This window comes from Aquila chrysaetos, chromosome 8 (genome assembly GCF_900496995.4).
Source record: "Aquila chrysaetos chrysaetos chromosome 8, bAquChr1.4, whole genome shotgun sequence".
Classification (NCBI taxonomy): Eukaryota; Metazoa; Chordata; class Aves; order Accipitriformes; family Accipitridae; genus Aquila; species Aquila chrysaetos.
In genome coordinates, this window is record NC_044011.1 from 9553449 (window position 1) to 9569007 (window position 15559).

The window sequence follows — 15559 nt, forward strand, 5'->3', positions numbered from 1 at the left end:
TTTTATAATGTCACAGAAATAATATATCAAATTTATCACAGCTGATGATAAACATATTGCAAATATTTTGCTATGCATTTCTGATTTAATTTGTGAATGAATGATTTCAATAAGTTCAAGATTAAAAATGAACAAAAATCCATGCATAAATTCAATAAAGATCGAGGTTTTTCCTTATCAGATAATGTTTATCTACAAAAAAATATTCTTTTCTCATTTTGGGAAGGGCTTGTAGTACCATGACTGTGGCTATATGCTGCTTACAGTTTGTCAAGAAAGAATAGGGCAAATTCAGTAATGTTACTGAAGAGTTTTAGACAGCTATTTTTCCCATCTCTTCAGAAAAGCACCAAAACATATATGGAATGAAAAATAATATAGGAGAAAGAAGAAATAAAATACAGGTTTAATTCTACAAGAAAAAAAATGAAATGTAGCTTTCCTCATCTTCAGCTTAAACTAGAAATTTCCAGCTGAATCACAAAATTGCCAACTATTATTTGAGCTCAGATTGAACCAACCCCTGAGAACTGTATGATGGCGAAAATTTTAAACAGGCAAGTTTACTTTAACTCTGAAAGGAGTAAAGTAGTCTTAATAACTGTGACACCCAAATTCCCAAACTTACGTATACTATGCCCTTTTGTATCAACTTATAGCTGCTCATGTTTCCTCCCAAACTGCTGCACAAGAACAGAAGGTTAGACTTTGGCACAGACATAAAAAGGACTGCAGTTTTCACCTGGTTAATATGGGGGGGTGGGCGAGGGGTGTTCAGCATAGCACATGAACTGATCTGTGAATATATTAAGCAAAAAATTCATATTAAGATCAGATAATAAAGTGTATTGTCTTTCACATTGTGGAAACACAAGGCAAGCAACAACTTGGGAAACTGAAATTCACCTGAGTTCAAGTGGGAAATGACTCTCCAGCTCAGGTTTTGTTAAAAGGAATGTTTCTGCCTCAGACACCAGCTTTATCTGGGGCCTCCAGTCTACCAACCTAGGAATAATAAGAGCAGCAAGGTTCCAGTGCTGTTATTCAATGGCAAGGCAAAGCAGGGGTCTCCCATCTGAACTGACCTTTTTAAGAGTCTGAAAGGACAAGATAAGAAGCACGAAGTGGGAACATCACTTACTGTATATGCTCATATAGGTATTTATGATTTCTTAAGTGTATGACCACTGGCTTCTGACCCTAGCAGAATTTCTTTGGATATGAACAGAAAACACCACCATTGACTGTGTTAGTTTTTCAGAGCAGAACTGTGTTTCAGTGCACTCAGTCTTCATTATAAGATGAGATTCACTACATTACAATACAGCTTATGTTCCTAAAGAGGTAGGTATTTAGACTGAAGTTTAGATTACACTGGAAGCAACACCCTTTTTTAGCCTCATTCTAGCTTGAGGAAATTTTCATCTGAATATTCATATCTCTTTAAAGATCATTATTTGTGATTTTCTGAGGTATTATTTGTCTACCTTTTTGTAATAGTTCTTTAAATAAGGCATGGATTTACCTGCACATATGAACATAATATTAATTTTAAAACATAGAAAATCAGTTCTAATGCATAAGATTTAAATTAATTATTTTTGCCAGTTAGGTTTTTGGGGGTTTAACTCTGATATTATAAATATAGACTTCCACCAAGTCCTACAGCACTTAGGTTGTTTCATTATACAGAGACTATTTGGCTGGTATTCCTTTGAAACCAAAGTAAGATGCATTTTTTGGCATGATGTTGAAGGAAGTCACAGGGGAGAAAACTAGCAACCCACAGATTCTGTCACTTAGTACAAAAACTGCAGTATTTATAATTCCCTACAATTGCCTGTTTCCTGAGCATTAATGTGCAAACGCTGAAAGCCAAGGGAACTATCTCATTTAAATATTTAAGATAATTTATTTTAGCCCTGATAACCTACCACATGTTACTACTACTGTCAAAAATCGACACTGCTATTTGAAACATAAATATAGACTCAGTCTTCAAATTTTTCATAAAAACCACAGTTGAACCACCTCAGTAGAGTTTTTATCAGACACATTTAAATGAGTTGAATTTTTAAAGGCCTTGGCCATTAATGTCTTAAAGATGCAATAACATTAATTTGAAACTAGCACTTATTAATAAAGTTACATCATTATGATTGAAAACAAACAAATGTAAATACCTTTTTCTCATTTTAGAGGTAGCTACATTTCATTAATACCACTGCTACATAGTATAAGCAAAAGTATCGCTTCTGTGGGTTTGATCACAAGGCATTAAGTACATGCTTAAATCTCTGCAGGAACAGAGCTCTTTCATGCCACATTGATAGCTATTTTATCGAACCAACTTGTCAACAAGTTTCAAAGGAAGAGGGAATTTGGGGAAAAAAAAAAAAGGTTAAAATTTAGGTCTTGCAGTTTTAGGAAGTTTTCATTAATCTTAATCTGAACACTTTCTATTCAAGAACACATTTACACCATAATAAAACATGTAAAAAGCATTCCTTAGTTAAACCAATTCTTGTTGAGCTGTCTTCATGAATAACTTCATATGAAGACAAACTCTTCACAGATAAGCAAGAGGAGATACAGATGAAAGAACCAACAGGGAAGAAAGGAAAAGGAAATAAAACTAGGTATTAAGCAAACAGATACTATTAATTAGCAGAGTAACAATGTGAGGAATGAAAGCAGTGATGAGCCCAGATCAGAACTCTGCAGCATAGTAGATGTGAACATGAATTTGATGTGAAACGTTCATAGAGGCTAGTGACGAGAAAATGACACTGAAATGATGATGAATTAATTTATGCTTTGGAAACAGTATAGGAAATGAAACAGAACTGAGGGAGATAAATTTGCCTCATGGACATGCCTAACATATAGTGGACAACAAAAATGAAACAATGAAAGGGTAACAAAATATAAAGTGTTTATCACAAACCTGATGAGAACAGACATCCACTATAATACACTTCTAAAGAAGAGACAGTTGCTGAATATGTTTTTAGAATATATGTTTTCAGTGATAGTCAACTTCTCTCTATTGAGACATACAGTGTGAAGTTTTCTTAAACATCTTGCATTCCTTTACACAATTTACAGTTTTATAAAGCTGTATTATAAGTATTTAACACATCTCCTCAACTCAGTGAAATGTTTACAATTTGTATTTAATTGTCACAGTTTACTAGCTCTACATTTTCATCATCTGTAGTCAGTCAACAGCACATACAATATACAAATACCCAGTATGTATGCTGGGTACTGACTTAAGTGTTTGAGATTCCATTTATAAACAGATAAAGTTCATAAGAGTGATCTAGTTTATCTGCACTGCTCTGCTTTTCTTTATTGAGTTATATGACGTTCAGAAAGTATACTTGTCTATGTGGGTTAGGTCAGGATATCCATGGCTACATAACATCAGATGATTGTGGAAAGCTACAAAGCCATTTTTTTCTTACAGATGCTATAGATACATCAACAAGCAATAAGCTCATACTCGTAGAAGATGATTCTTCCTGTTATTCACATGTACTTTTTATACTACACCTCTGTGTTTTTCAAGGCAAAATCTGCCCCCAAATTTCCACATTAAAAGACTCTGTTTGCATCATTTCTACATTACCTTTCTTAAATTAAAAAGGCACTTAACTATATGCCATTTTTTACCTGAAATTATATAAAAAAATTCAGACTTGACAAGACAAAGTAGTTGAAGAAACTATTCAGTCTCTGAGCCTCAAAGTAGAATGGTCACAGTATCTGACTACCAGAAATTAAAATATCAAACACACATTGATTTTTATGTTGTCAACTCCATTTGTTTTGTCACTTGCAAGAGAACTTTGCCATATTTAGGTAAAAGGAAGAAAGCTGACAACTAATGAACAGAGAACAAGCCATCCATTAATTGGGATAGGGCTCAGAAATCACCTTCAGAGTAGATACAGAAAATTCATCAACAATGTGTTTGGGGCACTGAACAAAACTTTCTGACAAGCAACAAGAAACACTTTTAAAGACAGATGTTTCTGCTTGCAGCTTAAAGATTAAAGTGGAACAAGTCCTGGCACTTCTAGATGGCAACCTTTGTAGCTAGGAAAAGCTTATTCTGCCTGAAACGCAGTATAACAAGATGTCTGGGCTATATTACCTACTTACCTTCTAAAAAGTTTCCATCTTTAATAAGAGAGGTAGCCGTTTAACTGAAGGAGGAGGAGCAATTTGGTTTAGTCCTATGTGTCAATCTACCAATTTCTGAAGCTTACAACATCACTTGTGTCCTCTAGGGTCCATAGTAACGTGAATTGTCTTTATCGAAGTGCCTAGCAAATCATTGTCACATAGCAGCAGTCGACCTTTCTTTTCAATCTATGCACTTTTCAAGAGTTATAAATCAGTTGACTTTCAAGCTCGATGAGATGGCATATGCCCTGGTTTGAAGAACAGATGGAGGCTTGGGGGAAAATTGTTTCTGCAGGCTTGCTACAAGCAGCACTGCTCCATAAAAGTGAACCATTCGCACTAATTTCTCACATAAATTATACAGGCAGGGAGCACCAGCCCATTCAGCAGAAAATCTTTCATCTAGCTTTCAGAGGTCATTTAGCAAATTTAAATTAAAGTTATTTCTGATACATGGCTGGGTTTTCATTCCATACGCTTTCAAGAGATGGCAATTTACATCAAACAAAGGAATGGCTTTAATTGTGTATGCAGGGAAAAAGGAACAGTAAATTAACTGCCACAATATTACTGTTTTCTAGAATCCTGGGATAAGTTGTGACTATTAATTAGCCACAGAGGAATTAATAACTGAAATATGGCAGCTCTGTACTATAGGAATCAGGTAAACTGTCGCTACAGTTTGCAAGGCCTGTTTTAGACTCCAGCTGAATACCAGATTCAGCACTGATGTTGTTAAATAAAGGAGGTCTCAGTCATTTCCAGGAAAACATTCTTTACTTTTTAAGGGAAACATATTACTCAGCTGTTAAGCAAACGTACATGTCATTTTTTAATAAATATGGTACTTTATCTGAGCATGGAGAAAAGAGACATTTCATTAAATTCTTAAATTATAAATATGAAAGAAATGGAAAAGACCAGAGGACTGTAAAAAACCTAACTCTAGAAAGAATTACATTTTTGTGAGCCACAAGTGGTAAGAAAGAAGAGATTGCATTGAGTAACCTCTAATACATAATGTGACATAATTCAGTGTTTCACCAGAAATATTAGTTTAAATGTACAAACTAAAAACAACCGATGAGAATGTTGATGAGTATTGAAATAGTTACTTTGAATTTTTATGGGATTTCATAAAAACATAGTGTTTTGCTACAGTGTTTTGAAATAGCATTTTGATAAGATTCTTTTTTAATCTCTAACATCACACATTTATTCTAAGACCTGCAAAGACACCTCCATTTCAGATGTGAAAAAGAACTTAACAGAAGAGAGTAAAGCCATGAATGATTTGTAGATTAGTATTAAGAAGTAGTGAGCCAACAGAAAAATATATATTACAGAGTCATTGGCTATGTAATTTTTTAATTACGGTTTTAAGCATGCAGTTAATTGGTGCACTATTATTAAGAAATATTTTTCAACCGAAAATTAATTCTAGTATAGTGCTTTTGAAAAGCAAGATTTGAACAGACTGAATTTATTTGGAATTAATGTTACTTAGCGGTGGGATGAAATCAATGTAGAAATTTCAAACTTGAGAAACCTATCTTTCCAACACTTTCTGAGACTATATGTATCATGGAATGGAAACTGGAAGCACCAACAGTTACTCAACAACTTTAAAAATGTTGCCTTAATTGAAGGACATAAGCTTGGTACCCTATTTTAGTCTGTAAATGAAAGATTGCTAATCTTAGCTAACTCATAAAATGCTAGAGTCAATATAAATAGTGACTTTTGAAGAAGAAAACAACTACATACCTTTTGAATATAAATATAAAACTAACACATTATTAAATATAAATGTAATTAGATACAAACTAATACTTCATAGATGTAAGAGAGGGATTTAAGTCTGCTGTTATCAAAAGGATGATCATAACTTCTATAATTTTGATAACTCAAGACATTGTATTTTATAGCTGATCAGAAATGGATTCCTGTCAGCATTATCAAGGACTAAATACCTAATAGATCAGTAGGAAAATTTATAACATCATAGGGAGAAAAAGGGACAAGATAATGGATAATATTTATTTATGGCAATAAGGATCCTATTGTTATGCAGTCAGTAGGAATGTTGTTTTATTTGCTAGAAAAGATATTGCATTTATTCTGTAGCTCTTCTGTATGATTTCAGGTCATAGAGTGGGTATAAGTGTAGTACATACACGATATTGCTTAAGAGATTTAAAGGAGTTTTCATTTAAATAAAAATCAGGTCATAGTCATTAAGGTGTGGCTATTTTTCAGTATTATGCATTTAAAAAAGGAAACTAGAACAGACTTGTGACTGCAATTTTTAACAATCTCTAAGAAAAAAGTTGCATCCACATCAGCGAAGGCAGCACTTTTGACAGTCATTAGCTGGGCACTAGTATCACAGTCACAAAGAATTATGAATGGCATTTGTCTGTACACAACTGTTTATGACCAGTATTTGCTCGTGCTTGCTTCAGTAAGCCATAGTATACAGATTACTAATAATTTCTGATTTAAGATGATGCAACAGAGCTATTGCTACATTTTTAGCTTAAAACTGAATAATTCTTTCTTGCTTCCATGCCACATCCCAAGTTTGCTGTATTACTGTCTCCACAGAAAACTGTGTTTTTTACTGTCCTCTAAAAAATGAAATTACTATTTTCCAAACTATTCTTTTACACTAAATCTGTTAATATAGTTGTTGGTTTTGTTTGGTTTTTTTTTCCAGAGGCAGCATTTAAAATTTGTTTCTCCAAGACTTTATTTCTTTACCTCAACTCATATTTCTAGTCTCTCTAAATTATTATGTATTATTTCTGGCTTAAGAAATTTTTGCTTTCAGTTGCCATCTCTTGAATCCACACTGCAATTTTCTGTTATACCAACACAATTGTATTGGAGACAGGCTTAAAAAGGAACACTGAAATGATTAAAAAAAGGAGCCCTCTGGGGAAGATAAACAGAAGTCTATTGCAGAAGAAAACACTGAACTATTTCGTAAAACATTAATGAAGACATTAAATAAAATAGAAACTAACACCACTCTGTTCTGCACCCACTGTGCCTAAGCATGATACATGGCCGCTCCTCTTTGTATATAATCTTGCAAAAAGCTTTCATTCTGCATGACAACACTTGTGGGGGATTTACAAGTTTTAAAGAAAACCTCTCTCGACATCTTTTATTAAGAAGATATTAAACATAGTTTAACAAAGAATGGAAGCAGAAAAAAATATCTGTATATCTGAAAATAAATCAAAAGTAAAAGTATTATTTTTCATAGGCAGTTTGTTCTATTTGCTTTTAGCTATCTGAGGCTGCAATTCCATGAGCAGCTGACCTAATCTAGCAGTTCATTGATGTCAAAAGAAAAAAAGTTTTGAGTTCCTTCAACTCTCTCCCATTCTTCACTGTACTTCACTACTGTTTCTCTCTCCTTCACCAACACACAGCTTTAGCACTCATGGACTCTTTTCTGATCAAAGCTCCCAGGACTGTGAACATGTTGCTGCTAATCGAGAAAAAAGACACATCCACTTTTTTCCCTGAGTTAGTGAGATAAATTTACTCACAGAGGGCTCTGATAAGCATCAGTGCCAGTGCCAAGTATGCCTTAGAAATAGAGAGCAGAAGAGGTGAAGGAAAGTTGGACTCTCCCCTTCTTATAGCAACAACCTATTAAAACCCCTCAACTTCTAGAATTACATCTCACCTCTATAAATTGCAAGACATTAGTATAATAATGGGATCATTCTGTAGGGTAAATAAGCTCCCTCCAACTAGTTTTAATTTGTTTTGGGATTTGAACTTTGGGAAGTGTTACCTAAGTTTATTTAATACTACATAGGGAATAATGTACAGTGCTTATTCATGTGGTTTAATGGCAAGACATTACCACAAAAACGAAAAATGCCGAGACATTACTTGAGAGCTCTCCAACTGAAAACTTGTCTCCCTTCCAACTATATCAGTCGATATAAGAAGAATATATTTTCTTTTGCTTAAAATTTATCCCTCAAACTAGCAAAAAAGGTTGCACTTCCAGGAAAAGAAAACAAAATTTAAACCCCAGCTATTTTATGGAGAAAACTGCAAAACAAAGCACAACACCAAAACCAAAAAACCCAACCCAGCCCAACCCAACCCAAAAAAGATTTTTCTTGGTGCTGGGTATAGGTACCAGCTTAATCATAGCAGCTCAGAATTTTATATAAACTAGTATACAACATGCTGATAAAACCAAATGAAGAATGAGAGATGCTAGTAAAAATTGCAGTTCTGTGGCATGTTCAAATTATTTGTAGTCCCTATTACCAAAAGCAACCTTCAATAATCTGCACAATGAAAAAGTGTATGCACAATCCAAATTCATGATGTGCAGGGAAGAACACTTTCTTTTACCGCTGCATTTAGTTTCTATCACCAAAGAGTAATTTTGCTACCATAGCTTATTCTAGCCCCTGAAAAAAACAAGCTGTATGAAAGAGGGGATGAAGAGAAGTTAAAACGGTAAAAGTCACATCCTTAGCGAACATAGCTATTCTGGAAAAAAACATAAACCCCAAAAGATGGAAATCATGTTCATTTTGACATTTTGCTTGAGAAGTTTGTGTTTTTGAATTTGGTTTTCATTTCTCTGAAATTGCTAAAATTCTTGTGAAGAATAGAAGTTTTTTTCTCCTCTGCATAATGACTTTCATATTAACCCCACTCCCTAAAAAAATAATTTTTCAAACATTCTGATGACTTTCTGTATGGTACAAAGAGACTGCATTTCAAACACATTCTTAATAATTCAGAAATACTTTCTCGGTTTTATCAACGTTCCTAGTCAAAGGTTTAATTGCATTCTGACCTTTTTTAATTCAGTAACGTATATTTAAAAATGGAAGTCCTTTTCAGACCTGAACTATGAGCTTTTATTATTCGTAGCTTGGTATGAGATTGTGCAAAAGAATATATTACTACATTTTGAAATAAAATTGTGATATATGTAGGATAAAAGAGAACTGCAGGATCCCACATATGTAGTCAAAGGGCTTATAAATATTTTAACACATTCTTTTCCTAAAAAGATCGCTTTCTACTATTATCTAACTCCAAATTAACATCAATTTATGTTCCAAGCTTTTATGTTTGATACACGTCAGAAACACATTTTCAAACCATACCATTATTATTCATTCTTTGTTAGTGGACAAAAACAAACGCTTCAGATTTGGAAAGACCCTTGAACATATGTTGAATAATTCAACCATAGAAGTTGTTTATTTCTACATCTCAAAAGCTATTGCTTTATCAAAAAATATGAGTATTATATATTTGCAGCAATTTTAAGGCACTAATATTGACACAGTTCTATTTAATGAGCACGAAAACAAACAAAGGATTTAAATTAGATACTAAAATATTACATAGAGTGTATGCCATTTAGCAAAGAATTCACTGACTGCTAGGAGATCCCCTGAATCGGGATGAAAAGTCTTGAATTCATTTTGTATGGATTATTTTACTTTAATTGTAATCAAAACCAGAAATTTGTGTAGTGAGTTACAAAGATGGTGGGTTTCTTTTCACAGATATAATTAACAAGTCATTCTCTATATTCACTTTCTGAAAATTACAAAGGGACAACTTTTCTCCAGTTTTGAAAACAAAGGTTAGGAACACCAAGACAGTCATGTCTTCTTCTTTTAGAAATAAACGTGATTCGTGATTACAGCCTTGAACACCAGATAATTTTAGGCTGGTATTATCAGAGCTTTTAACTTTTTTTTTTTCTCCTCTGGATGGTGTTCTTTAAAACCAGGTTCAATTTCCTGTTCTTATATGCAATATTGATGATTGATATGTTGTAAACATATTTTATCTGTTCATATGTTTTCTTCCATTAGGTCAAAACAGGTTTATTTGAACTTGCAATAATAGTAAAACTTACCAACCAGAATGTCAGTATTACAGGAATATTCAAACAGATGCCTTTCTAAACTTAAAGACTTAGTCTGAGAATTCACATAGAAGACATCTTGCTATAATGATCTTGTAGTGACATCTAATTTGCTTTGATCCCTTTTTTAAGAAAAGGCACCAAGGTGAATACCATGGTTTATCTGCACAGTTTAATCTTGTCCATGCTTAGGATTAATTTGGAGTAAGAATGCCTCTTTCTAAATTTAGTGCATTTTGGAAATAATTAAGGTAAACAACAACAACAACAAAGTACTATTATTTCAGAATTAAAGATTCAACACATGCAGCTATTCAGAAATAGTTCTGAATAGTTCCTGAACTTTAAATTTATATCTTATCTAGTACTACAACCATAGTTATATGTAGCAAGCCCTCACAGGAAATTAGTCATGGGCTTAAAATTAGGGTTATGTGGAACTGTTACAAAATCAAGGGGGTCTCGTGCATATTTTTTTGGTACACATTAACACAATTCATGGATATTAAAACATTTCAGATTCTTCTGTTCTGGCTGAAGATGACTGTATTCTGTCCACAGAATTACAATAAAGTGAACAAGAGTTCAAACTGTATTCAAAACAATATTTAATATCTGACAATTATGGTTATTTTGTTTCATTATGTGTTTAATTATTAAAAAACAAAGAAAGAAAGAAACAAACAAAACCCAATGGTGTATTTTGTAGGAAAGAATAAAATCCTGTAGTGTTTTCCTTTGTCTGAACAAATCGTGTTTCTGAGACCCCCCTGCATTTTCTCTCATGCACCACTTGGTAGACAAACTAACAAGAGTGAAATGAACCGTGATATACATTACATCTAAACAGAGCAAAAAACCCGTCTCATAATAAAATGTTGATATTGTGCAATTATGGCAGGATTAAAATATCACTGTTACCATTTATTTCTTCTTTTTATCCTTCCACTACAATCATGAGTCATGCAAATACATATAGTTCAGCAAGATTTTATAGAACATTTTGCATAGACATATTTCATCATAAAAATATTTTTTTATTTTCATGAATTTAAGCGGTATTGAGTAAAATATATTTCTAAAATAATTACTTATTTAATCAGATTTACAAATAAATATGATGAACTGATGAAAATTAGCCATGAGAAAACAAGTGAAAAATACAGACCTTACTTTATCTGCATCTTTAAGTATTAGCTAATGATGAACAACATTCTCACCCTTTTGCAGCAGTGGGCACCCTCTAAGACTTTAGAAGCTATCTAAGGTAAAGTTTGAACTAGAAAACTCCTATTTGCTTGCTTCATCTACTTAAACTGCACAATAATCAATGATGGTTGCATGCCAAATTAAACAACAGTCTCAAGTAACTCTACTACCTCAGTATTCTTTTCTTGAGTGCCTGCCACAGAACTCAGTCTGGATTGATTTGTGACTACATGAAGTGGCATGGAATAAGGGAAATAAGATTGGACCCTGCCATGTGCTAATGTAAGAGTGGGATAGTCCACTACTATGCTGCCTTCTTGCATGTATGCTGTAGTACTGATCATTTGTTTCTAAAGAAAGGATTAACAGCAATAGCAAAAGCAACTGTTGCATGACATCTCAGTCCTATATTGCACTAGCTACATGCCAATGTTTTCCTGTGGTAGGTGGACGCTAGGGAGACATTAGGTCTATAAGATTGCAAATTGTGTTAAGAAAAAAATATGTGCTGGATCTTTGACTAGAGACTCTGCTATTGTGACTGTCTTAAGGTAGTATGTTTTCAAACAATTCAAACTGTCAGATACAGGGAGCAAACACTTACTCTAGACATTCAGCTGTGGTTGGAAGGCTTGTAGATAGCAAGCTAGCAAGATGTCACAGAATCAGAGAATCATAGAGTATGTCAAGTTAGAAGGGACTTACAAGGATCACTGAGTCCAACTCCCTGCTCCTCGCAGGACTATCTAAAACTAAATCATACGACTAAGAGCATCGTCCAGATGCTCTTTGAACTCTGACAGGCTTGCTGCTATGACTACTTCCCTGGGGAGCCTGTTCCAGTGACCGCCTGCCCTCTCAGTAAAGAACCTTTTCCCTCATGTCCCATCTGAACTTCCCCTGATGCAGCTTCATTCCATTTCCTCGTGTCCTAAGTCAACTACGCAGTCACTAGCATCATCTAGTGGAATGCTAGTCCTTATGATGGAAATATATGCATCAAAGAGCAATTAAAATGAGGTAAATTGTCTGTACCTCTCAGTCTGATTTTGAGAAATTAGAAGTTATAATGCCTCAAGATAAAAACTAAATTCTGCAGATTTTTTGCAGTTGATTGCAAATCACCTTTGGGTCTTACCTGGTAATGAAAGATTAGCATGCAGACTTATGTTGTAAGCCTGTGAATTTTAGACCAGAAAGGGCATTTCTAGGGTCGCATAAAGACCAGTTGCACTAGAATCTCATTCTGATCATGGGTAAAGTCTTGTGGGATAGAGATTCCCTTTGCTGCAAGAACTATTAATTGTTCCCTGTGGTGATTCAACACTGCTACGGGCAACAAAATAGTAGCACAAATCTCTCTTCTATACTTCAATAAGCAAAAAAGTTACCTTAAAATCTAGTTACTAACAAATTATATAGTACCACTTACCACACTATAGGTCTAATCCTGTTGGCTTTGTTAGGAGTACAATCAGCTATAAGATTGCAAAATCCCTCCTTTTTGTGTTGAATTAACATAGCTATACATTTAAAATTGGTACCATGTTCTTGACATGAACAATTAAAAAAATTCTACAAATATGACATATTTTGCTCATGCATATCATGTTCATTTTCTGTAACTATCACTGCTTCCAGCAAAATCTTATTTTAGTCCAATAAATAACACACAAAAAAAAAAGTAATTCATGATAACCAAAATAATTAAATAGTAGGAGCAGGTTAAAGATCAGCATTCATTTTTCAAATTAAATTTAAAAGTCTGCAGTAGTTACTTAGAAGATTGGCAAGTTTTACAAATAACATCACCAAGCCTTTTAGAAAGAAACACAGCCACATTAGAATGGAGTCATTAGGCAATACATTTATTTTGAAGCCAATTAACCTTTTGTCAGAGAAATGTCGGAGCTGTAATGGTTTCAGCAGTGGAGGTCAGCCTGTAACAGAGGCACGTATGACAGCGATTACGCTGTCTGACATATGCTGTAGACTGAGACTACAGCTGTGGAATGAGAATCTGCCTTCGTTTGTATTCTGCTCTGCATTTTCAGGGAGCAGGCAATCTTGACCTATCCATTTAGGTAATTAAAGCTTCTATTTGGAAGTGTCCTGCAGGAAGGTGAAATGTGGGGGAGATAAATGGCTGCTGCTCACTGTATCCAGCCACTTCCATCATTTGATGGACTGCCTGAAACAGGCTGCATTGCCAGGTCCTCATAAAAATAGAGATGAATTGGGCAGGAGACAATTCTCTAAGGCAAAGCAACTCTGTCATCTTCCTTTTTGCAGCATATAATTTAATTGTTAGCCAAGGTAGACAGCTGACTCAGGGGCCTTTCTCTAATGGCTTCCCCACCATCTTCCATTTGCTAAGAAATTATTTCAGTTTACTTACTTACAAGCTAACTTTGTTTGACAATGAGAGATGTCATTCCAATAAGCTCAGCTGCTTGTCACAGCTGTGCCAGGACTTACCTTCCAGGCGATTTTGTTTCCTTTAGTATCATGCTCAAGGGCAATTGGGAAGTCTCCTCGCTCATAAAACTTGCGAAATGCTGTGGGCTTTGTTGGTCTTTCTTTAAATGCTCCTGCAATTGGGGGCCCTCTTACCTTAAAAAACAAAACCAAACAAAACAAAAAACCCCATAGTTCAGTGGTAATATATTTTTAGAAAAAGCCTAATCCATATGTCTCAAAATAGAAACAGATATGAAAGAAGAATAACATTGATCTCCAAAATGATAGTTTGCTTTCTTCTTTACATGTTATACCTCACTTCTTTGAAAGTACACTTTGGCAATGATCTACAGGTATCGTTAACTGCGTTTTTTTTGTGACCACTTTCAGATTGTCACATTAAAGCTGTTTATATTTCAAAGTAGCTATCTCCATTACTGCAGCTTTTTTAAGCAAGAATGGAACACCAAGAACATATTGACATTATGTAGTAGAAGTTGTTGGAAAATCAAACATTTCTCCTTTTCCTGTTTGTTTCTTTCTAGAAGTCATTTGACTTGATTTCCATGTAATACAACTGTCCCCACCTTCCATTCATTGTCTTTCCCTGGCCATTACCTGATCTCCTTCACCATATTGTTTCCTCAAATGCTATGGATCTGGCTTTCATATAACTTCCAGCCCTTCAGTATTGATGGCTGAAGCACTGGAAGAAATTAAGTCTCTCAAATCTCTCCTCTCTGCCTGTGAAAAAATTTGATTTAGCTCGACTTAGTTGCTTATCTGAGTTATTGCTGGTTAGCATATTGTGTAGCCTGAGTGCCTGAATGCCAGTCCAATTCCAAAATGCCACACTGGAACTTTTTTCTCAGCCAAACATAGTAGTAACAACAACTAACAATTGGCACTATGATAACAGAATTTCAAGTACTTATATGAAATCTATTGTTTAAGCTAATTAACAACACTAATCTCAAATGCTAGAAGAGACTATGAGAGCTAAACTAATCTCAAATGTCCTTGACAACTGATTCTTCCCTGAGAAACTCTTGCCTTTTTTTTGTTTTATAGCCATATATCTGGGATAAGAACTTCCTACAATTCTCTGCGTATCTCTTTTGTCAAAAAAAGCCTTTATGACTTGCTACCTTTTATAACATAGAAAGTGTCATTTTCAGAAAAAGGTGAGAGCTTCGAGGATCATAAATCATACCCAGTATTTTGTATTGTTCTATTTGTCTCTCTGTCTTCAGTGACCCTTACGTTAGTTTCTAGCAGTACAGACATTCAGCTTTCCAGGGAACAGAATGAAAACATGTAACATCCTTTGTTTCATTTGTGCTATTCTGTAATTTAGCTGTGCTAACTACAGATCTAAAGCTGACTTGGCACTTTTTTCCTCCAAAGTATTTTGACATAATTTTCCACTGTCTGAGGTAAAGGGGTCCACTAGTGATATGCCTATACTCTACTACAAATTAAACTAGGGCTACTAAACAGTGACCTATTGTTGCATATTGCTGTCATTGATAGACCATGTCTAGTGAAAACAGATTTGATAATGCATAGCTGTAACTTTGCTTAGTAAACACATCTGCAGCAGCTGAGAGTAATACTCCAAGAAAAGTATTTCTAACCAATGTAAATAAATCTACACTTACTGTTCTGCAGAGGAACAACTTGTTCTGTGCCACTAGTATAAGTACTTTCACTTGTCTTTAATTTTTTTTGCATTTCAGGCAAGTCTATGAGTTGCTA

General features: G+C 34.4%; 1 protein-coding gene across 7 annotated transcripts in view; it reads right to left on the bottom strand.

Moving 5' to 3' along the window:
- Positions 1-15559, bottom strand: part of PACRG (parkin coregulated) — a 262236-nt gene that overhangs the window by 180129 nt on the left and 66548 nt on the right. For all 7 annotated transcript variants that reach the window (XM_030022008.2, XM_030022009.2, XM_030022014.2 and 4 more), the window contains exon 3: positions 13820-13954. In XM_030022008.2, coding sequence (XP_029877868.1) covers positions 13820-13954 — 135 coding nt within the window. The remainder of the gene's footprint in view (positions 1-13819; positions 13955-15559) is intronic.